The sequence below is a fragment of the Stegostoma tigrinum genome, chromosome 5 (genome assembly GCF_030684315.1).
Source record: "Stegostoma tigrinum isolate sSteTig4 chromosome 5, sSteTig4.hap1, whole genome shotgun sequence".
NCBI lineage: Eukaryota > Metazoa > Chordata > Chondrichthyes > Orectolobiformes > Stegostomatidae > Stegostoma > Stegostoma tigrinum.
In genome coordinates this window covers 1,154,803-1,182,070 of record NC_081358.1, presented here as the reverse complement: position 1 = coordinate 1,182,070, position 27,268 = coordinate 1,154,803, and the positions used below count along the sequence as shown (strand labels likewise).

General features: G+C 44.1%; 1 protein-coding gene across 1 annotated transcript in view; it reads left to right on the top strand.

Moving 5' to 3' along the window:
- nudcd1 (NudC domain containing 1) overlaps window positions 1-27,268 on the top strand; it is a 119,398-nt gene that overhangs the window by 29,454 nt on the left and 62,676 nt on the right. Inside the window, exons 2-3 of the mRNA XM_059646315.1 lie at window positions 7,958-8,112; window positions 20,848-21,033. Coding sequence (XP_059502298.1) covers window positions 7,958-8,112; window positions 20,848-21,033 — 341 coding nt within the window. The remainder of the gene's footprint in view (window positions 1-7,957; window positions 8,113-20,847; window positions 21,034-27,268) is intronic.

The following is a 27,268-nucleotide window of genomic DNA, read 5'->3' as shown; positions in this document are numbered from 1 at the left end:
AAAACACTATTTAACCAAGTGACAACACACTTCAGCAACCCAGAATTATGCCAAAAGGAAGAAGAGTACCTTCACTAAGGATTTAAGGACAACTGATACCCGAACAACTGGATACGGCAATGTCTATGACACGAACTCTGATGAAGGGTCTAGGCCCGAAACGTCAGCTTTTGTGCTCCTGAGATGCTGCTTGGCCTGCTGTGTTCATCCAGCTTCACATTTTATTATCTTGGATTCTCCAGCATCTGCAGCTCCCATTATCTATGACACGAACGACAGGAAGATACTGCAAACCCTAATACACTTATCATGCTGCCATATGTCAAGAACATATCTGAACTGACTACAAGACTCATATGATAATTGGGCATCAGAGTAGCATACAAATCCAAGTCAATCCTATGCCAACTGCTAACTTGAACGAAAGACCCCTTACCCACTATGGGCAGAACCAATATAATATACAAAATTCCATGCAAGGACTGTGACAAACTTTACATTGGACAGACAGGAAGAAAATTGGCCGTGAGCACGTAAACACCAACTAGCAACAAAAAGACACGATCAATACTCACTTATCTCTGTTCAGGTGGGTAAGGAGAACCACCAGTTTGATTGGGACAACACCAGGATCCTAGAACAGGCCATACCGAGACAAGCACAGGAATTCCTAGAGGTCTGGTTCTCCGCCAAGAAGGCCATCAACAAACACATAGAACAAAACTTTATTTATACACTGCTGTGAAGGAAAATCAGAAATGAGGTAATCAAATCCAATGGACCCTAGAGTTTATCTACCAGGTGGGAAAACACAACGGCACTTCATTGGAAGCTTCACTGATGATGTGACCAAGCAGGGTAATGAAACATCTGCAAACTAATGAACCAGCTTGGTGAGCAAACCAACCACAAAGTATTTTGTACTTTAGGATCAATCAGGTGAAATGGTGTTACAATTGAATAGTGACATCTCATTTCTAAGGTTCATGCTAATAACATAAGGACATAAGAACTAGGAGCAGGAGTAGGCCATCTGGCCCCCTCGAGCCTGCCCCGCCATTTAATAACATCATGGCTGAGCTTTCTCAGACTCAGGTCCACATACCCACCTACTCACCATAACCCTTAATTCCTTTAATTTATCTACCGTTGCCTTAAAAACATTCAGTGAGGTAGCTTCAACCACTTCACTGGGCAGGGAATTCCACAGATTCTCAACCCTTTGGGTGAAGAAGTTCCTCCTGACCTCAGTCCTACATCTGCTTCCCTTTATTTTGAGGTGATGCCCTCTAGTCCTAGTTTCATCTGTTAGTGGAAACAACCTCCTTGCCTCCACCTTATCTAATCCCTTGATAATCTTGTATGTTTCTATAAGATCTCCCCTCGTTCTTCTGAATTCCAATGGGTATAATCCCAGTCTGCTGAGTCTCTCCTCATAATCCAACACTCTTAACTTTGGAATCAACCGAGTGAGTCTCCTCTGCATCCCCTCCAGTGCTAGTATATCTCTTCTCAAGTAAGGAGACCAAAGCTGCACACAGTACTGCAGGTGTGGCCTCACCATGACCCTACACAGCTGCAGCATAGCCTCCCTGTTTTTAACCTCTATCCCTCTAGCAATAGCAGACAAAATTTCACTTGCCTTTTTAATTACCTGCTGCATCTGCAAACCTACTTTTAGCGATACATGCACAAGGACACCTGCACAAAAGTCCCTCTGCACAGCAGCGTGCTGCAATTTTTTACCATTTAAAACAGTCCATTTTGCTGTTTTTCCTGCAAAATGGATGACCTCACACTTGGAATACTGCGTCCAGTTCTGGGCGCCCTATTATAGGAAAGATGTGGATGCTTTGGAGAGGGTTCAGAGGAGGTTTACCAGGATGCTGCCTGGACTGGAGGGCTTATCTTATGAAGAGAGGTTGACTGAGCTCGGTCTCTTTTCATTGGAGAAAAGGAGGAGGAGAGGGGACCTAATTGAGGTATACAAGATAATGAGAGGCATAGATAGAGTTGATAGCCAGAGACTATTTCCCAGGGCAGAAATGGCTAGCACGAGGGGTCATAGTTTTAAGCTGGTTGGTGGAAAGTATAGAGGGGATTTCAGAGGCAGGTTCTTTACGCAGAGAGTTGTGAGAGCATGGAATGCGTTGCCAGCAGCAGTTGTGGAAGCAAGGTCATTGGGGTCATTTAAGAGACTGCTGGACATGTATATGGTCACAGAAATTTGAGGGTGCATACATGAGGATCAATGGTCGGCACAACATTGTGGGCTGAAGGGCCTGTTCTGTGCTGTACTGTTCTATGTTCTATGTTCTATGTTATCAACATTGTACTCCATCTGCCAGACCTTTGCCCACTCACTTAGGCTATCTGTATCCCGCTGCAGACTTTGTCTTCTGCACACTTTGCTCTACCACTCACCTTAGTGTCATCTGCAAATTTTGACACACCATACTTAGTCCCCAACTCCAAATCATCTATGTGAATTGTAAATAATTGCGGTCCCAACACTGATCCCTGAGGCACACCGCTAGCCACTGTCCGCCAACCAGAAAATAACCCATTTACCCCTTTTCTGAAGAAGGGTCCAGGCCTGAAACATCAGCCTTCCTGCTCCTCTAATGCTGCTTGGCCTGCTGTATTCATCCACCTCTACACCTTGTAATCCCATTTACCCCCTACTCTTTACTTTCTGCTGGTCAAGCAATCCTCGATCCATGCCAATACATTACCTGTAACTCTGTGCAATTTTATCTTATGTAGCAGCTTTTGGTGTGGCACTGAGTCAAATGGCTTCTGAAAGCCAAGATATACCACATCCACAGGTTCCCCATTGTCCACCATGCAAGTAATGTCCTCAAAGAATTCCACCAAATTAGTTAAACATGACCCACCCTTCATGAACCTATGCTGGGTATTCTCAGTGGGACAACTTCTAACCAGATGTCTTGCTATTTCTTCCTTAATGATAGATACGAGTATTTTCTCCACTACTGAAGTTAAGCTAACTCGCCTATAGTTACCTGCTTTTTGACTACCTCCTTTTTTAAACAGTGGTGTCACACTGGCTGTTTTCCAATCTGCAGGAACCACTCCAGAGTCTAGTGAATTTTGGTAAGTAATTACTAGTGTTAGCGAGGTTTGAGAAGATTTGTAGCTCAGGTTGAGGTTCTGGATGTGAGTTTGCTCGCTGATCTGGAAGGTTTGTTCCCAGATGTTTCGTCACCATTCTAGGTAACATCATCAGTGAACCTCTGATGAAGCGCTGGTGTTATGTCCCGCTTTCTATTTATCTGTTTATGTTTCCTTGGTTGGTGGTGTCATTTCCTGTTCTTTTTCTCAGAGGATGGTAGATTGGTTTGGAGCCGATGTGTTTGTTGATGGAGTTCCGGCTGGAATGCCATGCCTCTAGGAATTCTCGTGCGTGTCTCTGTTTGGCTTGTCCTAGGATAGATGTGTTGTCCCAATCAAAGTGGTGTCCTTCCTCACCTGTATGTAAGAATACGAGTGGTAGTGGGTCATGTCGTTTTGTGGCTAGTTGATGTTCATGTATTCTGGTGGCTAGCTTTCTGCCAGTTTGTCCAATGTAGTGTTTGTCACAGTTCTTGCAAGGTATTTTGTAGATGACGTTTGTTTTGTTTGTTGTCTGTATAGGGTCTTTTAAGTTCATTAGCTGCTGTTTTAGTGTGTTGGTGGGTTTGTGGGCTGCCCTGATGCCAAGAGGTCTGAGTAGTCTGGCAGTCATTTTGGAAATGTCTTTGATCTCAGGGGAGAGTGGTTATGGTTTCTGGGCCCGTTTTGTCTGTTTGTTTGGGTTTGTTGCTGAGAAATCGGCGGACTGTGTTCATTGGGACAAACAGGCAGAAAGCTAGCCACTAGGATACATGAACATCAACTAGCCACAAAACGACATGACCCACTATCACTCGTATCCTTACATACAGATGAGGAAAGACACCACTTTGATTGGGACAACACATCCATCCTAGGACAAGCCAAACAGAGACACGCACGAGAATTCCTAGAGGCATGGCATTCCAACCGGAACTCCATCACCAAACACATTGATTTGGAGCCAATCTACCATCCTCTGAGAAAAAGAACAGGAAATGACACCACCAACGCAGGAAATGACATCAACCCAAGGAAACATAAACAGATAAATAGAAAGCGGGACATAACGCCAGCGCTTCATCAGAGGCTCACTGATGATGTTACTTAGAATGGTGACGAAACGTCTGAAAACTAACCTTCCAGCTCAGCGAGCAAACTCACATCCAGAATTACTAGTGCATTTGCTGTTTCTCCCATCCCCTCTTTTAGTACCCTGGGATGCATTTCATCAGGGCCGTCTATCTTTATCCCCATTAGCTTGCCCAGCACTGCCTCCTTGGTGATGATGATAGCTTCTAGGTCCTTACCTGCTATAACCTTGCCATTAGTTTATGGCATGTTACTTGTGTCTTTTACAGTAAAGACCGACACAACATAACCTTTTAATGTTTCGGCTATTTCCTTATTCCCAGTTATTAAATTGGCCTTCTCATCCTCTGAAGGACCAATGTTTACCTTTGCCATTCTTTTATGATTTGCATATTTATAGAAACTTTGGTTGTGTGCTTTTACATTCTGAGCTAGTTTACTCTCATAACCTATCTTACTTTGCTTTAACTTTTTTGTGGCTTTCTGTTGCCTTTAAAGATTTCCCAGTCTACTCGTTACCCGACTACTATTTGCTTTTTTGTACATTTTTTTTTCAATCTGATACTTTGTTTTATTTCCTTAAACGTCCGTGTCTGGCGCGCTCTCTTTTCCTACAGTTCTTCCTTGTCACTGGAATATACTTCTGCTGAGCACTGTGAAAAATAGTTTTGAAAGCCCTCCACTGTTCTTCAATTGACCCACCATAAAGTTTTTGCTCCCATTCAACCTTAGCTAACTCCTCCCTCATCCCATCATAGTCTCCTTTGTTTAAGCACAGGACATAGGTACTGGATTAACCTTCTCACGCTCCATCTGTATTTTAAATTCGACCATACTGTGATCGCTCCTTCCGAGAGGATCCCTAACTGTGAGATCATTAATTATTCCTGTCTCATTACACAGGACTAGATCTAGGCTAGCTTGCTCCCTCGTAGGTTCCATTACATATTGTTCAAGGAAATTATCGCGGATGCATTCTATGAACCCCTCCTCAAGGCTGCCATGACCGACCTGGTTTGACTGATCGATATGTAGATTAAAGTCCCCCATGATAATTGCTGTACCATTTTTACATGCATTAGCTATTTCTATGTTTATCGCCTGCCCCACCATGATGTCATTATTCGGTGGCCTATAGACCACACTTATCAGTGACTTCTTCTCGCTGCTATTCCTAATTTCCACCCAAATGGATTCAACGTTTTGTTCAGTCGAACCTATGTCATCTCTCACTACCGCCCTGATATCATCCGTAAAAATCAGAGCGACACCACCTCCCTTACCTTCCTGTCTGTCCCTCCGAACAGTTTGATACCCCTGGATATTGAACTCCCAGTCATTACGATTCTATAACCATATCTCTGTAATGGCCACTAAATCATACCTATTTGCCATGATTTGCACCGTCAACTCATCCACCTTGTTTCGAATGCTCCGAGCATTCAGATAAAGTGCCCTTATGCCAGTTTTTGCACCTTCTTTTTGGGTCCTATTACCTCCATTACTCACAACTCTTGAGTTCTCCTTCCCTTTAACTTTGTTCCTAATTTTCAATGGAGTCGAAGCTTCCTTGTCCCCTGCTAACCTGCTGCTTTGCCTTACATAAATTGTTATTCTCCCTCTATGCTCACTTCTCCCTTCCCCCTTCTTACTAGTTTAAAGTCCCATTAACCACCCTATTTACCCTTTTCGCCAGAACACTTGACCCAGCCATGTTCAGGAGGTGTCCATCCCAGCGGTATAGATCCCTCTCTTCCCAGAATTGATGCCAGTGCCCCATGAAAAGGAAACCCTCTTTCCCACACCACTCTTTTAGCCACGTGTTTACCTCACTGATCCTCGCCTCCCTATGCCAATTTGCACGTGGTTCGGGCAGCAGTCCAGAAATTATGACCGTTGACCTGTTTTTTCTTTAGTTTTGTTCCTAGCTCTTCATAATCTCGAAGCAGTCCTGCCTATTTTGTTGCTACCTTTGTGGACCAGAACAACTGGATCCTCACCCTCGCTAGTATCCTCTCAAGCCGGTCAGAGGTGTCTTGCACCCTGGCACCGGGCAGGCAACACACCCATGTGGGACTCTCTATCCTGCTTGCAAAGGATACTGTCTATCTCCTGATGATGGAATGCCCTACAACTACAATCTGTCTTTTTGCTCCCCCCTCTTGAATGACCTCCTGGACCATGGTGCCACAGTCAGTTGACTCATCCTTCCTGCAGCCCTGTTCCTCATCCACGCAGGGAACAAGTGACTCATACCTGTGGGACAGAGTGAAGGACTGCGGCACCTGTGTTTCTACCTGCTTCACTCGCAGTCATACACTGCTGTTCCTGCCCGCCGACCTCATTAAGATTAGTTAATCTGCCAGGTGTGGCTACCTCCTGGAACGCAGCATCCAGGTATTTCTCTCCCTCCCGGATGTGCTGCAGTGTTTGGAGTTCAGAGTTCGGATTCCAGCTCATCAATTTTGAGCCTCAACACTTGCTGCAGATGTGGTCATTGTTGTTCTCAATGGGATCAGCTAGCTCTCACATCATACAGCTACAACACATCGCCTGGCCTGCCATCTCTACTTAATTATTTAAAATTATTTAGTTTTTTTTAGTTTCGCAGTGTTCTCTGTACTAGTAAATTTACTCCATTATATATTCAAACAGACTCCGGCTTTGCCTTCCGACCTGCTCCCAGTGGATTTGGCGTCAGTGTGACCACCCCGAAAGATAACAAATAAATAGAAAGCGGGACATAACACCAGCGCCTCGTCGGAGGCTCACTGATGATGTTACCTAGAATGGTGATGAAACGTCTGAAAACTAACCTTCCAGCTCAGCGAGCAAACTCACATCCAGATAACAAAGAGATGAAGGGAAAAAAAATGCAAATAACTTACCTGCTCACCACACTTAGTCATTATTATTTGATTAGAGGAGCTGTAAGGGTGCGAGACACTACATGTCTCGTGTCTCGGGTATTGGTTAACTCCCACATTTGTTAGTGCAAGGGCAGCCTGGGAGTTTTCTCCTGGACTCCTGCCGCTGAAACAACTAAAAGGCCGCAGTCATGCCAGATAAGACTTTTAATATATTTTGCCTCTTAAATTCGAGAAAACATGGAGCACCTTTATAAATGAATATTGTAAGGATTTTAGGTAATGTCTGTGCATGACTGGTAAAGTTGGAAAAAAAGGTGGGTGAAGTCCTGCAACATAGATGCAGAACATCACGTTACCATGTTTGTGATTCTTGTCAGTAACTTCTAAGTAAATAAACCAAGACTTCTTTGCTATGAGTATAATTAAAATCTGCGTACTTGAAATACAGCAAGAAGGCATCAAGCTACAGTTTTAAATATATCCAAATTGTCTTTTGTTTTCACAGCCTGCTGGCAATAAGCTTTGTTTTAAACTTCAGCTTCTATTTATTTTCCTTAAGCAAACCCTGCTGTATAGGCACAATGCATATTAATACTTGCTATAACCTATCTGCAAGCATAGAAGGAAAGAAAGAAATGAATTGATGTGTCACCTTTCAGGACCTTGAGGTGCACATGTAGACTAATTGTACTGATTTTTATGCCTCAAAGGTATTATTGATTTTTATTTTCATATGCGAGTGCATTTTGTTGGGCTGAATGATTCTGATTCAGCTTGGCAACCAGCGAGTAATGAAATGAATTCTCTCGATTGTGGGGAAAAAGATATCTCTTGAGTTCTGATGGGTATTCTGATCATGCCTTTGATGTGTTTCTGTTTAGCTGTTGCTGAAGTGAAGCTTCGTGAGGATCAGTACACCCTGGACCATATGTGTGTCTTTGGCATGTATAACTATCTGCACTGTGACAGATGGTATCACGACAGTGTCTATTATATTGATCAGCATGAGAGGGTCATGCATCTGGACATCACTCTGGTAAGTTTGTCTTATTGTATCTCTGTTTAACAACTTAAAATGATAAATGTTGTGAACTTCAGAAGGATTGCGAAATTAACCCTTTCCCTTCTTAATGGAAACTGCCAGTTCAAATATCTGCACTTTCTGTAGGAACAGTATCCAGGAAAGAATTGAATTTGAATTAGAGGGAATTGTTGAAAGAGATTTGGTATATAACTTCAGTGATTTTCCATTTTTAACATTGTTTGCCTTCTTCCTTTGGGAAATTATGTGCCTGCAGTTCATAAACAAAACAAAGGAGCAAGTGTAGAACATTGGGTCCCTTGACCCTGCCATTCCATTCAACCATTGTGGTGATCATTGGCTTGAACTGTGCATTCCCATGTGCTCCCCACCTTCCTTAGTGAGAGGCTTTTCTGGTGCAATGGGAGTGTCCCCGTCGCTTTAGAAACGAATGCAGTGAATGTTTCTAGTACTTCTTCCGGTACAGATACATGCTTTCTTAAATGTTGAGACCAGACCTGCATACAGTAATTCTGGTGTGGTCTTACTATTGCTGTATGTAGTGGTAGTAAGACTTCATTATTCTTGTACTCCAATCCCCTTGCAGTAAAGGCCAACTTGCAGTTTACTTCCCTATTTCCTTGCTATACCTTTGAGCTAACTATTTTGTTCCTTATGTGACTACACACATCGTTCAGAACATCAACAGTTAGAAGTTTCTGCCTTTGTTTAAAAAAATCTGCTTTAGTATTCTTAATTTTGAAGCATATAATCTTACACTTTCCCATACTACTGTCCATCTGCTATCACTTTGCTGACTCGCTCAACCAGTCTAGATCTCTTTGCACCCTTTGTCTCTGCTGCAGCATATGTTTACACCTAGCTATATATTGTCAGCAAACATAGGTGTATTGTGCTACGTCTTTTTATTCAAGCCATTAATATAGATTGCAAGTAGCTGAGGCCCCAACACTGTTCATTGTAGATCACCACTTGTTTCACCTGCAAGCTTGAAAATGTCTATTCCTGTTCTTTGTTTTCTCTATGTTTCTCTATGTTTTTTAACCATGCAAACACGTTGTTCCTAGCTCTAACAGCACTTGCGTGTTAACGTTTTATGTGGCATATTTTGAACACCAGCAAAACGTTTTGAAAACAGTTATTGATTTCTGTATTCAGGCTACTTGTGGAGAATAGAATCAACATGAGTCCATGCCTTTGTCCTTTTGATAGTACAGCCACAAGTCCTCACATAGTGTTGATAAAAGACCCTGATGTTCATTGCTGTTTTTTTTCCATTCTAAAACAAAACCAGTTGCTTTTGTGGACCCATCTTCTAACCTCAATGTGAGTGGTTTTACCTTGGAGATTTTTCATATCTATTACATTCTAAAAGTCTGAATAAATTGTAGCATGGGATTTAGTTTTGTATTTAGTGCTTAGTTTTCCTAAAACATTTTGCAGTATTCTCAAAGGGAGTCTTTTTTTGTTAGAGAAAGTCTTTCCTTTTAAATTAGTGCTGGCTGTTTCATGTTCGTGCCATCTAATCCCTGAATGGAGTGTACATATTGCAGGATATGAACAAAGGAACTACAAGCGGAAGCAGATGAAGGGTCTAGGCCCGAAACGTCAGCTTTTGTGCTCCTGAGATGCTGCTTGGCCTGCTGTGTTCATCCAGCCTCACATTTTATTATCTTGGATTCTCCAGCATCTGCAGTTCCCATTATCTCTCTCCCCCTCTACAAGCAGAAGCAGGCCATTTGTCTCTTTTGAGCTTATTCTGTCATTCAGTTAAATCATAGCTGATCTATTTGTTTGGACTTCCACATTCTTGCCTATCCCCAAAACCCTTAAATTATTACCAAGTAATGGTATCAATCTACCTTGACTTTAAAATTTTCAGTGACTTTTGCCTGTACTGCCCTCTGAGCCACAGAATTCTGAAATTGCACTTCCCTCTAAGAGAAAAAAGTTTCTTCTCTGTCTGTTTAGAATTTAAACAGTGTCCTGTAGATCTAAATACTCCCATATGTTGAAATATCCTTTCACTTCCACCTTGTTGAGGCATTTCATGATTTTGTATGCTTCAATCAAGCATCTTCACTCTTCTAAATTCTATTGGAAACAGCCCAGAGTATCCAACCAATCATCAGGACAACCTGCTCATTCCAGGTGTCAATCTAGCCAATCTTAATTGAACTGCCTCGAAAACATTTACAGTTTTCCTCAAGTAAGGAGACCAAAACTGTTCACTGCACTGCAGATAACACATTCAATCCAGAATCATCTACCAGCCACTGCTTCTAAATTCCATGGCACTTTTTATACAGCAAGGGTATTTCTTAAAGCTCTAGATATAGTGTCATGGAGTCCTATAGTGTGGAAGCAGACCCTCTGGTTCAACCAATCCATGCTGAACAATCCGAAACTAAACTAGTCCCACATGCCTGCTCCTGGCCCATATCCATCCAAACTTTTCCTATTCATGTACTTATCCAAATGTCTTTTAAATGTTGTAATTGTACCCACATCCACCACTTACTCAGGAAGTTGCACACGCGAGCCACTTTTTTTTAAAAAAATGTCCCCCATCTCTCTCCTCTCACCTTTAACAATGTGCCCCCTAGTCTTGAAATTGCTGATCTTGGAGAAATGACAGCTACCATTCAGTCTGCCTATACCCCTCATTACTTTATAAACTTCTATCGGTCGCTTTTGAGGGAGCATTGTCTGGTACATGAAAAAGATCTTCACCTTGTCCTATGATTTCTTAAGACTGTACAAGTTCTGCCAGACTTCCCTGATATTACAATCCCTTTGATAGGGTGGGATTTACTTTGAGCTCAATCATGAAGCTGCCTGATTGGAAAAAACCCACAATGTGTAGAGCACACTGAGACACTTTAACTGCTCACCTCATCATTCCTCCTTTCAACTGTACCGCCAGAAAATCACTCGGCTGTCTGTTTTCCTCCTTGGGTTTTTTGTGGGATCTTGTTTGAAAATTTTTAACTACTGAAGTCAGTGCTTCAATGAAGCCATTCTTTTTGGTGTGAAGAACCTGCAGCAAGTGTCAATGTTACAAATGTTATGGCTCAATGAGAATACATGAGTAGGTGTAAAAGGCATTAGAATTGAGTTTGAAGGGAATATTATTTGAATAAGATGTTAATAGACTGTCTGTAGCAGATGTTGGGAATAGTTGAGTTAATCATTTAGGTTAATTCTCCCGAATTTGTGAGAAAAGGCTAATTAAATTCCATTTGTCTAGAATTTTTCAAGGTTTTTTTTTCCTTGCAATTGTAGAGTCCACTGAGATTAATCTGCATCACTGAACAGTTTGTAGCATAGTTCGTAAAATGACAGTAAAAAGCTAAATGCTGGAGTCAAATGACCCATTCAAAGGCAATCATTAGCTAGCTTCTTTAGCTGGCAGGGAGGCTAGATAGATTTTTGTTTGAAATCCTTCATGGTCTTGCCCCTCCCTTTGTTAGTACTACAATGCTTCTACCAGGCCCCTTTCTGTACCCCAAATTATATGTCTTCATCCAATTGTAGTCACTTAAGCATCCCCAATTTTAATCACCGCAGCACTTCTGACCTTCAGCTACCTAAATCATCTTATCTCTAGAATTTTCTGTCTATGACTTTTTTGCCTGGTTTCCTCCTTTTAAGATATTCCTTAAAACCTATCTCTTTGGGCAAGCTTTTGGTCATCTGACCTACCACCTCCTTACATGGTTTCTGTTTCTTTTCTTCGATTTATGTTTCTAGGATGTTTTACAATGTTAAAATTGATCTACAAATGAGAGCTGGTGTGTAGAATTTCTATGAATCTGATGTGTTGTCACTTTACTGATGGGTTCTTTCTTACTGTTGCCAATTTTGATCACTCAATCTTTATGACTAGAAACTCGTAACTGCCTTTCTAGTTTACTTCTAAAACTTTCATGTGAATTTATCTTGCATTATGTGTATCAGAGTCAGCATTAGGATTTAGAAGCATTTTAGTACTGTAGTAAATCCATGAACAGTGTAATATATCATTCAGGAAATTTGTGTGTTTTCTAATGAACGGTAGGTATCAACACAAATTTCACTTTATTTTACTATTTTGTTCTTTTGATTTTGTTTTTGCTGGCTCCAATATTTTTTTAATCTAGTATCTGTTTTGACATTCTTCAAAATAACTCTGCATACTTCATATGTGAAGTACTGAAGTCTGAGATCAGTAGCTGTTAGTATAATATAGGAATAGATGCAAGTCTCATTCAATGCTTTCACTCACTTCTAATGGCATTTAAAACCTGTTAATTTCGAGAATAAATGTTAGAGTATGGTTCACTACAGAAGAAGCTCTCCTAGTTATGTTGAACTGCCTTAAATAATGGCATTGATCCTACAAGTTGACTGTTTTATTTACTAAAAGCTGCTTTTGTGGTTATCTCACAGGTTGATTTTTATAATGTATAAAATCTTGTTTCCATTGGCTGTTGAAGTAAATATTGAGAAAGAAGGTGAGACTAATTCTAGCCTGATATTTGGAAGTAGTTTTGCACTCAATGTCATTTTTACTTTTGACAGCAGAGAAAAGCTTTAAGCTTTAGAGGAAAAATTATCTTGACTGAATGAAAGTAGGGGTCAAAAGTTAGTACTTTGATCCTTTGTGTCATAAAAAGAGGCAAAGAGGAACTGAGCTAAATTAAAAGAAAGCAGAAGGTACGTGAGGGTTATGGAGAAGAAGAAAAAAATTAGTTTGCTGTTTCAAGAAAGGGTAAATTATTGAGAGACATTTTCAGTGTACTAGCTGAGAGATAATAGCTGGGTTATGCATTAAAAATAACGGTGAGGCTAACAGCACTCAGTCATTTTGGAGTAAATTAGATAGCACCTTTTACAGACTGCATGTGCACAATTTAAATACAGAAATTTGAAATTTACTATCTCAATTACTATGACCGTCCATTGGCTTCCTTATAACAGACCCTTACCAATAGATTTTGCAGTTAAATACACTTATAAAACCTCCAGAAAGTGTAGGGCTAGTATATTCAGGATTAAGTGAATATTTTAAGAGCATGATAAGCTTTAGTCACCCCTAAACAGACTCAATGGCACCAAACAATTAAGTTTACAAGTGTGGAGTATCATTCTTTCAAAACTTTAATATTAAAGTTGCGTTTTTCTTTTGTTTTTGCTGTTTCTTTTATCTATTTTTCCCCTAACTCCATCTGCCTTTCCCAATCTTTTACCTTGTTCTTGTTTTGGCCATGATTTGAATCTCAAATGCACTGCCTACTTTAAAACTTCTGGTTTAGATTCTGCAAGTCTTAGTGAAGATTCTGTTGTCTGATTTTTGAAGAATCATGCTGATACCTTTCCCCTAATATGCCGAATGCTGGTTCAGTACAGTTTTAGAACATAGAACACAGAAGATTACAGCACAGTACAGGCCCTTCAGCCCTTGATGTTGTGCCGATCTGCCATACCGATCTGAAGCCCATCTAACCTACACTATTCCATGTATGTTCATATGCTTGTCCAATGATGACTTAAATGTACTTAATTTTGGCGAATCTACTACCATTGAAGGCAAAGCGTTCCATTCCCTTACTACTCTCTGAGTAAAGAAACTACCTCTGACATCTGTCCTATATCTTTCACCCTTCAATTTAAAGCTATGCCCCCTCATGCTCGCCATCACCATCCTAGGAAAAAGGCTCTCCCTATCCACCCTATCTAACCCTCTGATTATTTTATATGTTTCAATTAAGTCACCTCTCAACCTTCTTCACTCTAACGAAAACAGCCTCAAGTCCCTCAAGCCTTTCCTCGTAAGACCTTCCCTCCATACCAGGCAACATCCTAGTAAATCTCCTCTGCGCCCTTTTCAAAGCTTCCACATCCTTCTTATAATGCGGTGACCAGAACTGTACACAATACTCCAAGTGCGGCTGCACCAGAGTTTTGTACAGCTTCAGCATAACCTCTTGGTTCCAGAACTCGATCCCTCTATTAATAAAAGCTAAAACACTGCCTTCTTAACAGCCCTGTCAACCTGGGTGGCAACTTTCAATGATCTGTGTACATGGACACCGAGATCTCTCTGCTCATCTACACTACCAAGAATTTTACCATTAGCCCAGTACTTTGCCTTCCGGTTATTCCTACCAAAGTGCATCACCTCACACTTGTCCACATTAAACTCCATTTGCCACCTCTCAGCCCAGCTCTGCAGCTTATCTATGCCTCTCTGCAACCTACAGCATCCTTCGTCACTATCCACAACTCCACCGACCTTAGTTTTCTGCTCAGAATCCTGCAAAGACCTTGTGTGTCAGCAAGGTAACCAATACAGCTGTTCGTAATTTAATAAAAGCAGCAGTTGAAGACATTTTTCCATCCCCACCCTTGTCTGCTTTCCGGAGGGATCACTCTCTCCGTGACTCCCTTGTCTGCTCCACACTCCCCTCCAACCCCACCATACCTGGCACTTTCCCCTGCAACCGCAGGAAGTGCTACACCTGCCACCACACCACCTCCCTCACCCGCATCCCAGGCCCCAAGAAGACTTTCCACATCAAGCAGATGTTCACCTGCACGTCTGCATCCGTTGTAGCCCCTGTGGCCTCCTCTACATTGGGGAAAGCAAGCGGTGGCTTGGGGACCGCTTTGCAGAAAACCTGCACTCGGTTCACAATAAACAACTGCACCTCCCAGTTGTAAACCATTTCAACTCCCTCTCCCATTCCTTAGACGACATGTCCATCCTGGGCCTCCTGCAGTGCCACAATGATGCCACCTGAAGGTTGCAGGAACAGCAACTCGTATTCCATTTGGGAACACTGCAGCCCTATGGTATCAATGTGGATTTCACCAGCTTCAAAATTTCCCCACCCCCTACTACATCCCAAAACCAGTCCAGCTCGTCTCTGCCTCCCTAACCTGTTCTTCCTCTTACCTATCCCCTCCTCCCACGTCAAATTGCACTCCCATTTCCTATCAAGTGACCTCAACCTACCCCTTTGACCTGTCCGTCCTCCCTGGACTGGCCTATCCCTTCCCTACCTCCCCGCCTCTACTGGCTCTATCCCCACCTCTTTAACTTATCTGTCTCCTCTCCACCTATCTTCTCCTCTATCCATCTTTGATCCGCCTCCCCTCTCTCCCTATTTATTTCAGAACCCTCTCCCCATCTCTCTTTTCGGATGAAGGGTCTAGGCCCAAAATGTCAGCTTTTGTGTTCCTATGATGCTGCTTGGCCTGCTGTGTTCACCCAGCTCTACACTTTGTTATCTCAGATTCTCCAGCATCTGCAGCCCCCATTATCCCAGTTGCTGGTAATTATTCTTTCTTAAATTCTTTTCGTTTACTGGTTGTTCTTCAAATTCTATTGGGCGATTTAGCAATGCTGTTACTGATTTCTTCCTGTACACCCAATTAAAAAATTATGAGGAGCAAGTACACTGTCTTGCTTCAGATATTTTGGTGGATTTCTGTTCTGGGAATAACACACTAGTAACTAGAATCTAAGTGAAAGCACTATGAAGACCAAAACAACAACTGCTTTTCTTGAACTAATGATGATGATGCTACAATCTGTCTATCTTGGTGGTTGATATGTCATCCAAGCTGGACTCTGAGGCTTTAGCTGAAGTTTTGCAAAGTTCTAAAGGCATTGCTAAGAAACAGTAATGGCATTTCTTCTCGATAATGATGCCAGCAGGTGGGTAGCTTGTGGGGTGTTGGGGGAGAAGGGGTTGGTGGGGAGCGGATATGCAATTGCATAGTCCAATAATAGAGTTGACAAGTTAGGAACATAGCAGGACTAAACCATTCAGCCCCACCATTCAACACTTTTTCATGGCTGATTGAACACTTCAATACCTTTTACCCACTCAATGCTTATAAACCCTGTTTGCCACTGATAATCAGAAATGTAATGCCCTGCACTTCAATCAAACTCAAAGATTAAGCTTCCACAGTGCTCTGCAATAGCGAAGTCCAAAGTTTCATACCTTATGATTAGAAGAATTTAGCCTCATCTTAGACCTATGTGGTAGGGGCTCTGTCAATTACAGGGAGAAAATGGGAGAATGGTGTTGAGAAATTTATCATCCGTGATTGAATGGTGGTGGTGCAGACTCGATGAGCTGAATGTCCTGATTTCTGCTCCTATGTCTTATGGCCCTATGGATATACCCCTGTTTCTAGACTCCAGACAAGAGAAGATCTGCATCTACCCTTTCTATCCCTTTAAATATTTTGTTAGTTTCAGTGAGATCACTCCTTATTCTTCGAAACTCTAAAGAATGCAGGTTCAGTTTGCCGAATCTCTCTTCATAGGGCATCTTGGGCTGGAAAATGGCAAGTAACATTTGTGCCACATGCCAGACATGACCGTCTCCAAGATACAAACTGCCACTGCTCTTTGACATTTACCATGACCAAATTTCCATAATCAAGATCATGTTGGTTACCATTAACCAGAAACTGAACTGGACTAACCATGTAAACACCATGGCAACAAGAGCAGGTCAGAGGCTAGCAATACTATAACAAAGAACTCATGCTCTGACTCCCCAGATCCTGTCCTCTGTTACAAGTAACAAGTCAGCAGTGTGATGGAATACTCTCCACTTGCCTGGATGAATGCAGCTCCAACAACACTTAAGAAGCTAGACCCCATTTAGGACAAAGCAGCCCACTTGACTGGCGTCATATCCATAAATAGCCAGTCCCACCACTGTCACTTAGCATGCACTGCTGCTATTATCTATAAGATGCATTGCAGAACTGTGCTGAAGATAACACCACTTAAACCCATGCCATGACCATCTAGAAGAACAAGGGCAGCAAATACATGTGAGTAGCACTGCCTTCAAGTTGTCCTTCAAGCTACCAACTCTCCTGACTTGAAAATATGCTGTCATTCCGTCAGTGTTATTGAGGCACATGCTGGAACTCCATAACTGCATTGTTAGTATACCGAGTTGGAGAAGGCAGCTCATCACCACCACCTCAAGGGCAGCTAGGGATGAGCAGTAAAATACTGGCTCAGTCAGCGCCCATGTCCCAAAAGTGAATAAACCCAGCGTTCTCCTGGGAACAAGTCTGATTGACATTTCTTGCACTGTGTGCGCTCAGATAGTATGTTCTTAACTTTGTCTTTTGATATCATTATACTTTTCAAATGCACTTAATGCTTGACTTTGTTTCTCCTACCCTTTAGTCTGCCTAACATTTTTTTTTTGATTTCCTGTTTCCAAGTTTGCATTTTTCTAATTAGTCTGCAGGATAAGATTGCTATAGTTAAGAATTACAATTCATTGCACACGCAACGCACTTGTTTTGGTCTTCAAACTTTGGAATAGTGATTACACGCAAAACCTAGATGGATAATTTTGAGTTTCCCTTTTTTATGTTCTTTACTTTCCTACAAAAGTTTCAAACCGGCAAAGTGGATGATTCACGTGTCCAAGTCTTGTTGCAATGCAATTAGTCCATACCTGCCCAAGCACTATATAATGTAGACAATTCACCAATACAGGCTATAAAGGGGAAGTTTTATACATTACCCAATGTCTCCAACCTTTCTCCACACATCCTCCATTTGATACCTGATAATCAGTTATGAATGATAGCTATGATACTCATACCGCTCTGCACTTGAGAGCTATCACTATCTCTTGAGTAGTTTTAGTGGAGCTTGGACACTCTAAAGCTGTTTTACACCCTGGACAAGTAGACGCTTAACTATAAGCTCTGAGTCTGGGTGTAGGAACCTAGAAAGGATCCCTATGTGTTTTCTTGTATATGTTTTGAGGATTAATTCCTAGAGATCCTAGGATAATCTGGGAGATGTGTAACTTTGATATGCTAGAAGCATTAAATCCATTTACAGAAATGATTTGGATGAGAATATAGGAGACACGGTTAGTAGGTTTGTGGATGATGTCAAAATTGTTGATATAGTGGACAGTGAAGAAAACAACTGCGCCAGTGGTCGAGAAATGGCAGATAGAATTTAATTTAGATAAATGCGAGGTGTTGCATTTTGGTAAGACAAACCAGGCAGGGCCCTGGGGAAGGCAGTTGAACAGAGAGATCTGGGGCGTGCAGGTATATAGTTCCTTGAAAGTGGTGTCACAGTATACAGGGTGGTGAAAGAGGAGTTTGGCACACTTGGCTTCATCAGTCAAAGCATTGAGTACCGGAATTGGGATGTCCTATTACAGCTGTACAAGACATTGGTAAAGCCACGTTTGAGTACTGTGTACAATTCTGGTCACCCTGCTATAGGAAGCATGTAATTAAATTGGAAAAGGTGCAAAAAAGACTTACAAGGATGCTACTGAGATTGGAGGGTTTGAGGAGATGCTGGACAAGCTGGGGTTTTTCTCCTCGAAGATGACAAAGTGTGAAGCTGGATGAACACAGCAGGCCAAGCAGCATCTCGGGAGCACAAAAGCTGACGTTTCGGGCCGAGACCCTTCATCAGAGAGGGGGATGGGGAGAGGGTTCTGAAATAAATAGGGAGAGAAGGGGAGGCGGACTGAAGATGGATAGAGGAGAAGATAGGTGGTGAGGGGAGGGGATAGGTCAGCCTGGAGAGGACGGACAGGTCAAGGAGGCGGGATGAGGATAGTAGGTGGGAAATGGAGGTGTGGCTTGAGTTGGGAGGCGGGGATAGGTGAGAGGAAGAACAGGTTAGGGAGCGGGGACGAGCTGGGCTGGTTTTGGGATGCAGTGGGGGGAGGGGACGAGCTGGGCTGGTTTTGGGATGCAGTGGGGGAAGGGGAGATTTTGAAGCTGGTGAAGTCCACATTGATACCATATGGCTGCAGGGTTCCCAAGCGGAATATGAGTTGCTGTTCTGCAACCTTCGGGTGGCATCATTGTGGCACTGCAGGAGGCCCATGATGGACATGTCGTCGGGGGGAGTTAAAATGGTTCGCGACTGGGAGGTGCAGTTGTTTATTGCGAACTGAGCATAGGTGCTCTGCAAAGCGGTCCCCAAGCCTCCGCTTGGTTTCCCCAATGTAGAGGAGGCCACACCGGGTACAGTTGATACAGTATACCACATTGGTAGATGTGCAGGTGAATATCTGCTTAATATGGAAAGTCCTCTTGGGGCCTGGGATGGGAGTGAGGTAGGAGGTGTTGGGGCAAGTGTAGCACTTCCTGCGGTTGCAGGGGAAGGTCCCGGCTGTGGTGGGGTTGGAGGGGAGTGTGGAGCAGACAACGGAGTCACGGAGAGAGTGGTCTCTCCGGAAGGCAGACAAGGGTGGGGATGGAAAAGTGTCTTGGGTGGTGGGGTCAGATTGTAGATGGCAGAAGTGTCAGAAGATGATGCATTGTATCCGGAGGTTGGTGGGATGGTATGTGAGGACGTGGGGGATTCTCTTAGGATGGTTATTGCGGGGGCGGGGTGTGAGGAATGTGTTGCGGGAAATGCGGGAGACACGGTCAAGGGTGTTCTTGACCACTGCGGGGGTGAATTTGTGGTCCTTGAAGAACGCACCCATCTGGGATGTGCGGGAGTGGAATGCCTCATCCTGGGAGCAGATGCGGCGGAGGCGAAGGAATTGGGAACAGGGGATGGAATTTTTGCACGGGGTGGGTGGGAGGAGGTGTATTCTAGGTAGCTGTGGGAGTTGGTGGGCTTGAAATGGACATCAGTTTCTAACTGGTTACCTGAGATGGAGACAGCGACGTCCCGGAAGGTGAGGGATGTGTTGGAGATGGCCCAGGTGAACTTGAGGTTGGGGTGGAAGGTGTTGGTGAAATGGATGAACTGTTCGAGCTCCTCTGGGGAGCAAGAGGCAGCGCCAATGTAACGGAGGAAGAGGTGGGTTTGGGGCCAGTGTAGGTGCGAAAGAGGGACTGTTCCATGTAACCTACAATGAGGCAGGCATAGCTTGGACCCATGCGGGTACCCATGGCCACCCCCTTTGTCTGTAGGAAATGGGAGGAATCGAATGAGAAGTTGAGGGTTTGCGGGGTGACATTACAGAGGTTTTTAAAATGATGAGGGCTATCAATCATATGAGTTAGGGAAGTCCCAGTAGTAGAGGGCATGGGTTAAATGTGAGAGGGGAAAGATTTAGGACCTGAGGGGCAATTTTTTTTCCACACAGAGGCTAGTGCATGTATGGAACGAGTTGCCAGAAGATATGGTACAGGCGAGTAGAATTACAACATTAAAAAGACACTTGGAACAGGTACAAGCATATGAAAAGTTGAGCTGGACATGGGCCAAATTCAGGCAAATAGGACTGGTTCAGTTTAGGAAACCTGGCTGGCCTGGATGAGTTGGGCCGAAGGGTCTGTTTCCCTCCTGTATAACTCTGACTCCAAATTGCAAGTAGTCTCCACCATTGGAGGTTTTCCTCACCTGCTCTCTGGATCTGTTGTAACTTCTTTAGGAGATTGTTTGTTGTGATTAATCAACAGCTCCATGATGATCATCAAATGACAATCATAGTAGTAAAAGGTGTAGTAGATGGGGCGTCATTTTTTGTTAGTCTACATTTCCTATGTTTTTTTTCTTTGTCATGCTATTTATTAACATTGTTAATTACTGAGCTGTAGTTCTACATTTACCTATCTTCCAGTGACATTTGAGAATATTTGTGCTAAGGAGTAAATGTGATGCATGAATTTAGTTTAGCTTTCTTTCACTTAAAATTTGGGTGACTCAATCTTCATGCATCTCCTGATTTTTAAAATGCATGTTTGTATTCAAAGGATACTGCAATAAGCAAACCCCGGGAGGTATTCCGCCTATCACCAGAGATTAAGACTTGTGATTCCTTAGTCTGCGCTTCTATACATTTTACATCACCGACGTGGGCAGCCTTGTCAGATGGATCAGGAAAGCTTTATCTTCTCAGAACAAGCAAACGTGGACCAAATGATATTGAGAAATGGGAGGTAAGTTAATGTTAGTTTAGCAGGTGAGCTATGAATATTTATATGCTTTGCACTATGGCCTGGCTTTGTTTTTGGAGGCAGCATAGCAATCTTTTGCAGCTATTGAATGGGAGAGCGAGAGCAGGATAAAAGGCATTAACACATTTGTATGGTTTGTCATATTTGACTTTTAATTAAAACCTATGCCCTCAATTTGATCAAACAAAAATAATTAAAAGTTTCCCTAATATTCCATTACTTTTTGTCCACTGTGTGCAGGAGGGTTTCCTGACTCAGTATGTCAAAAGGCCGACAGGAGGGGAGGCCACGCTGGATCTGGTACTTGGTAATGAACCAGGCCAGGTGTTTGATTTAGTGGTAGGTGAGCACTTTGGAGACAGTGACCATAATTCGGTTACATTTACTTTAGCAATGGAAAGGGATAGGAACATGCCACAGGGCAAGAGTTATAGATGGGGGAAGGGAAATTATAATGCGATTAGGCAAGACTTAGGCATAGAATGTGTTAGCACAGTGCAGGGGATGGGGACAATCGAAATGTGCAGCTGGTCTAAGAAACAGATATTGCGTGTCCTTGATAGGTATGTCCCTGTCAGGCAGGGTGGAAGCGACAAGGTAAGGGAACTGTGGTTGACTAAAGAAATTGTATCTCTTGTTAAGCTGAAGAGGGAGGCTTATGTGACGATGAGACGAGATGGTTCAGATGAGGTAATGGAGAGTTACAGATTAGCTAAGAAGAATTTAAAGAGAGTTAAGAAGAGCAAGGAGGGGACATGAGCAGACATTAGCAGGTAGAATAAAGGAGACCCCTAAAGCTTTCTATAGGTATGTCAGGAATAAGAGGATGACTAGGGTAGGAATAGGACCAGTCAAAGACAGAAGTGCAAAATTGTGTGTGGACCCTGTGGAGATTGGAGAGGTGCTAAATGATTATTTCTCATCTGTTTTCACTGAGGAACAGGAGAATATTGTAGAGGAGATGATTGAGTTACGGGCTTCTAGAATTGAAAGGATTAAGGTTAGTAAGGAGGAGGTGTTATCAATTCTAGAAGGTGTGAACATAGATAAACCCCCTGGGCCAGATGGGATTTTTCTGAGGATTGTCTGGGAACATAAAACATTACAACACAGTACAGGCCCTTCGGCCCTCGATGTTGTGCCGACCTGTCATACTGATCTGAAGCCCATCTAACCTACACTATTCCATGTACGTCCATATGCTTATCCAGTGACGACTTAAATGTACCTCAAGTTGGCGAATCTACTACCGTTGCAGGCAAAGTGTTCCATTCCCTTACTACTCTCTGAGTAAAGAAACTACCTCTGACATCTGTCCTATATCTTTCACCCCTCAATTTAAAGCTATGCCCCCTCATGCTCGCTGTCACCATCCTAGGAAAAAGGCTCTCCCTATCCACCCTATCTAACCCGCTGATTATTTTATATGTTTCAATTAAGCCACCTCTCAACCTTCTTCTGTCTAATGAAAACAGCCTCAAGTCCCTCAGCCTTTCCTCGTAAGACCTTCCCTCCATACCAGGCAACATCCTAGTAACTCTCCTCTGCACCCTTTCCAAAGCTTCCACATCCTTCTTATAATGCGGTGACCAGAACTGTGTGTAATACTCCAAGTGCGGCCGCACCAGAGTTTTGTACAGCTGCAGCATAACCTCTTGGTTCCGGAACTCGATCCCTCTATTAATGAAAGCTAAAACACTGTATGCCTTCTTAACAGCCATATCAACCTGGGTGGCATCTGTTAAGGATCGAGGGAAGCTAGGGAGGAAGTGGTGGAGCCTTTGGCCTTGATCTTTGAGTCCTCATTGACTACAGGTTTAGTACCAGAGGACTGGAGGATTGCAAATGTTGTGCCCTTGCTCAAGAAGGGCAGTAGCGATGATCCAGGTAATTATAGACCTGTGAGCCTTACGTCTGTTGTAGGAAAAATTTTGGAAAGTATTGTAAGAGATAGGATTTATAATCATCTAGCAAGCAACAATTTGAATGGAGATAGTCAGCATGGATTTGTCAAGGGCAGGTTGTGTCTCACGAACCTCATTGAGTTTTTGAGAAGGTGACCAAGCATGTGGATGAGGGAAGGGCAGTTGACGTGGTGGACATGGACTTCAGTAAAGACTTTGATAAGGTTCCACATGGTAGGCTATTGGAGAAAATACAGAGGCACAGGATTGAGGGAGATTTAGCAGTTTGAATTAGAAACTGGCTTTCTGTAAGAAGGCTACAAGTGGTGGATGATGGAAAATATTCAGCCTGGAGTCCAGTTACTAGTGGTGTGCCTCAAGGATCTGTTTTGGGACCACTGCTGTTTGTCATTTTTGTAAATGATTTGGACGCAGGCATTAAGTTTGCAGATGACACTAAAGTCGGTGGAGTGGTGGACAGTGTGGAAGAATGTTGCAGGTTGCAGGGAGATTTGGATAAACTGCAGAATTGGGTTGAAAGGTGGCAAATGGAGTTTAATACGGACAAATGTGAGGTGATTCACATTGGGAGGAATAATAGGAAGGCAGAATACTGGGTCAATGGAAAGATTCTTGGTCGTGTAAATGTGCAGAGGGATCTTGGTGTCCATGTACATAGATCCCTGAAAGTTGCCACCCAGGTTGACAGTGCTGTTAAGAAGGCTTATGGTGTGTTAGGTTTTATTGGTAGAGGGATTGAGTTCTGGAGCCGTGATGTCATGCTGCAACTGTACAAAACGTTAGTGCGGCCTCACTTGGAATATTGCGTGCAGTTCTGGTTGCCCCATTACAGGAAGGATGTGGAAGCATTGGAAAAGGAGCAGAGGAGATTCACCAGGATGTTGCCTGGTCTGGAGCGCAGGCCCGATGAAGAAAGGCTGAGGGACTTGGGTCTGTTCTCGTTGGAGAGAAGGAAGCTAAGAGGGGATTTAATAGAGACATACAAGATGATCAGAGGATTAGATAGGGTGGACAGTGAGAGTCTTTTTCGGAGGATGATGGCTTCAGCTTGTATGAGGGGGCACAGCTACAAATTGAGGGGTGATAGATATAAGACAGATGTCAGAGGCAGGTTCTTTACTCAGAGAGTGTTAAGGGCGTGGAACGCCCTACCTGCCAATGTAGTTAACTCAGCCACATTAGGGGCATTTAAACAGTCCTTGGATAAGCATATGGATAATGATGGGATAGTGCAGGGGGACGGGCTTAGATTAGTTCAGAGGTCGGCGCAACATCGAGGGCCGAAGGGCCTGTTCTGCGCTCTATTGTTCTATGTTCTATTAGGATACAAGGTCAGATCTGGTTGTGTCATCTCTGAGGTTTCGGGCTGATTTTCGATGGTCTGAATGTATAAGATGATGCTGGGGCTATATAATCACAATTTATTGGTCATAAACAGAATTCCTTTCATTTGAAAAATCTTTTCAAGCAGGTCATCACTGAACAATAATGTGAACTGTTCCTATTGTGACTTGTGGCAGGTATTCCGACTACTTTGAGATTACAAAGTGTAGAGCTCGATGAACACAGCAGGTTAGGCATCATCAGAGGAGCAGGAAGGCTGACGTTTCGGGCCTAGACACCTTTTTCTGAAGAAGGGTCTAGGCCCAAAACATTGGCCTGCCAGCTGCTCTGCTGCTGCTTGGCCTGCTGTGTTCATCCAACTCCACACCTTGTTATCTCAGATTCTCCAGCATCTGCAGTTCCTACTGTCTCTGATTCCAACTGCTTTGTTTGATTGTCACAGCTTACTGTTCTCCCTATCTACAGTAAATATTTCCTTAGTGCCTAGTCCACGCTAAGTCTTCTCTCTGTGGTGACAGGGTGAAAAGATCAGTTTTGATAATCCATTTGTGTTTTAGCTTGCATCAAGCCTGTTGAATGTTAAAAGATTTCTGGTCAGATGGAGTTCATTTTTCCCAATGTTTCAAAAACAGTTCTTTGCTAGAACAGCGTAAAAGATGTAGTGGATTCCACTTCAGTTAGCCTGTGTGAAAGCAACAACTTTGAATAAAGTGAAAATGGGAACTGCAGATGCTGGAGAATCCAAGATAATAAAATGTGAGGCTGGATGAACACAGCAGGCCCAGCAGCATCTCAGGAGCACAAAAGCTGACGTTTCGGGCCTAGACCCTTCATCAGAGAGGGGGATGGGGTGAGGGTTCTGGAATAAATAGGGAGAGAGGGGGAGGCGGACCGAAGATGGAGAGAAAAGAAGATAGGTGGAGAGGAGAGTATAGGTGGGGAGGTAGGGAGGGGATAGGTCAGTCCAGGGAAGAGGGACAGGTCAAGGAGTTGGGATGAGGTTAGTAGGTAGGAGATGGAGGTGCGGCTTGGGGTGGGAGGAAGGGATGGGTGAGAGGAAGAACAGGTTAGGGAGGCAGAGACAGGTTGGACTGGTTTTGGGATGCAGTGGGTGGAGGGGAAGAGCTGGGCTGGTTGTGTGGTGCAGTGTGGGGAGGGGACGAACTGGGCTGGTTTTGGGATGCGGTGGGGGAAGGGGAGATTTTGAAGCTGGTGAAGTCCACATTGATACCATATGGCTGCAGGGTTCCCAAGCGGAATATGAGTTGCTGTTTCTGCAACCTTCGGGTGGCATCATTGTGGCACTGCATGAGGCCCATGATGGACATGTCATCTAAAGAATGGGAGGTGGAGTGGAAATGGTTTGCGACTGGGAGGTGCAGTTGTTTATTGCGAACCGAGCGGAGGTGTTCTGCAAAGCGGTCCCCAAGCCTCCGCTTGGTTTCCCCAATGTAGAGGAAGCCACACCGGGTATGGTGGATGCAGTATACCACATTGGCAGATGTGCAGGTGAACCTCTGCTTAATGTGGAAAGTCATCTTGGGGCCTGGGATAGGGGTGAGGGAGGAGGTGTGGGGGCAAGTGTAGCATTTCCTGCGGTTGCAGGGGAAGGTGCCGGGTGTGGTGGGGTTGGAGGGCAGTGTGGAGCGAACAAGGGAGTCACGGAGAGAGTGGTCTCTCCGGAAAGCAGACGGGTGGGGATGAAAAAATGTCTTGGGTGGTGGGGTCGGATTGTAGATGGCGGAAGTGTCGGAGGATGATGCGTTGTATCTGTAGGTTGGTGGGGTGGTGTGTGAGAACGAGGGGGATCCTCTTTGGGCGGTTGTGGCGGGGGCGGGGTGTGAGGGACGTGTTGCGGGAAATGCGGGAGACGCGGTCAAGGGCGTTTTCGACCACTGTCGGGGGGGAAAGTTGCGGTCCTTGAAGAACTTGGACATCTGGGATGTGTGGGAGTGGAACGCCTCATCATGGGAGATCCCCCCACAGTGGTCGAGAACGCCCTTGACTGCGTTTCCCGCAACAAGTCCCTCACACCCCGCCCCCGCCACAACCGCCCAAAGAGGATCCCCCTCGTTCTCACACACCACCCCACCAACCTACGGATACAACGCATCATCCTCCGACACTTCCGCCATCTACAATCTGACCCCACCACCCAAGACATTTTTCCATCCCCACCCCTGTCTCCGGAGAGACCACTCTCTCCGTGATTCCCTTGTTCGCTCCACACTGCCCTCCAACCCCACCACACCCGGCACCTTCCGCTGCAACCGCAGGAAATGCTACACTTGCCCCCACACCACCTCCCTCACCCCTATCCCAGGCCCCAAGATGACTTTCCACATTAAGCAGATGTTCACCTGCACATCTGCCAATGTGGTATACTGCATCCACCGTACCTGGTGTGGCTTCCTCTACATTGGGGAAACCAAGCGGAGGCTTGGGGACCGCTTTGCAGAACACCTCCGCTCGGTTCGCAATAAACAACTGCACCTCCCAGTCGCAAACCATTTCCGCTCCCCCTCCCATTCCTTAGATGATATGTCCATCATGGGCCTCCTGCAGTGCCACAATGATGCCACCCGAAGGTTGCAGGAACAGCAACTCATATTCCGCTTGGGAATCCTGCAGCCCAATGGTATCAATGTGGACTTCACCAGCTTCAAAACCTCCCCTTCCCCCACCGCATCCCCAAACCAGCCCAGTTCGTCCCCTCCCCCCACTGCATCCCAAAACCAGTCCAACCTGTCTCTGCCTCCCTAACCTGTTCTTCCTCTGAGCCATCCCTTCCTCCCACCCCAAGCCGCACCTCCATCTCCTACCTACTAACCTCATCCCACCTCCTTGACCTGTCCGTCTTCCCTGGACTGACCTATCCCCTCCCTACCTACCCACGTATACTCTCCTCTCCACCAATCTTCTTTTCTCTCCATCTTCGGTCCGCCTCC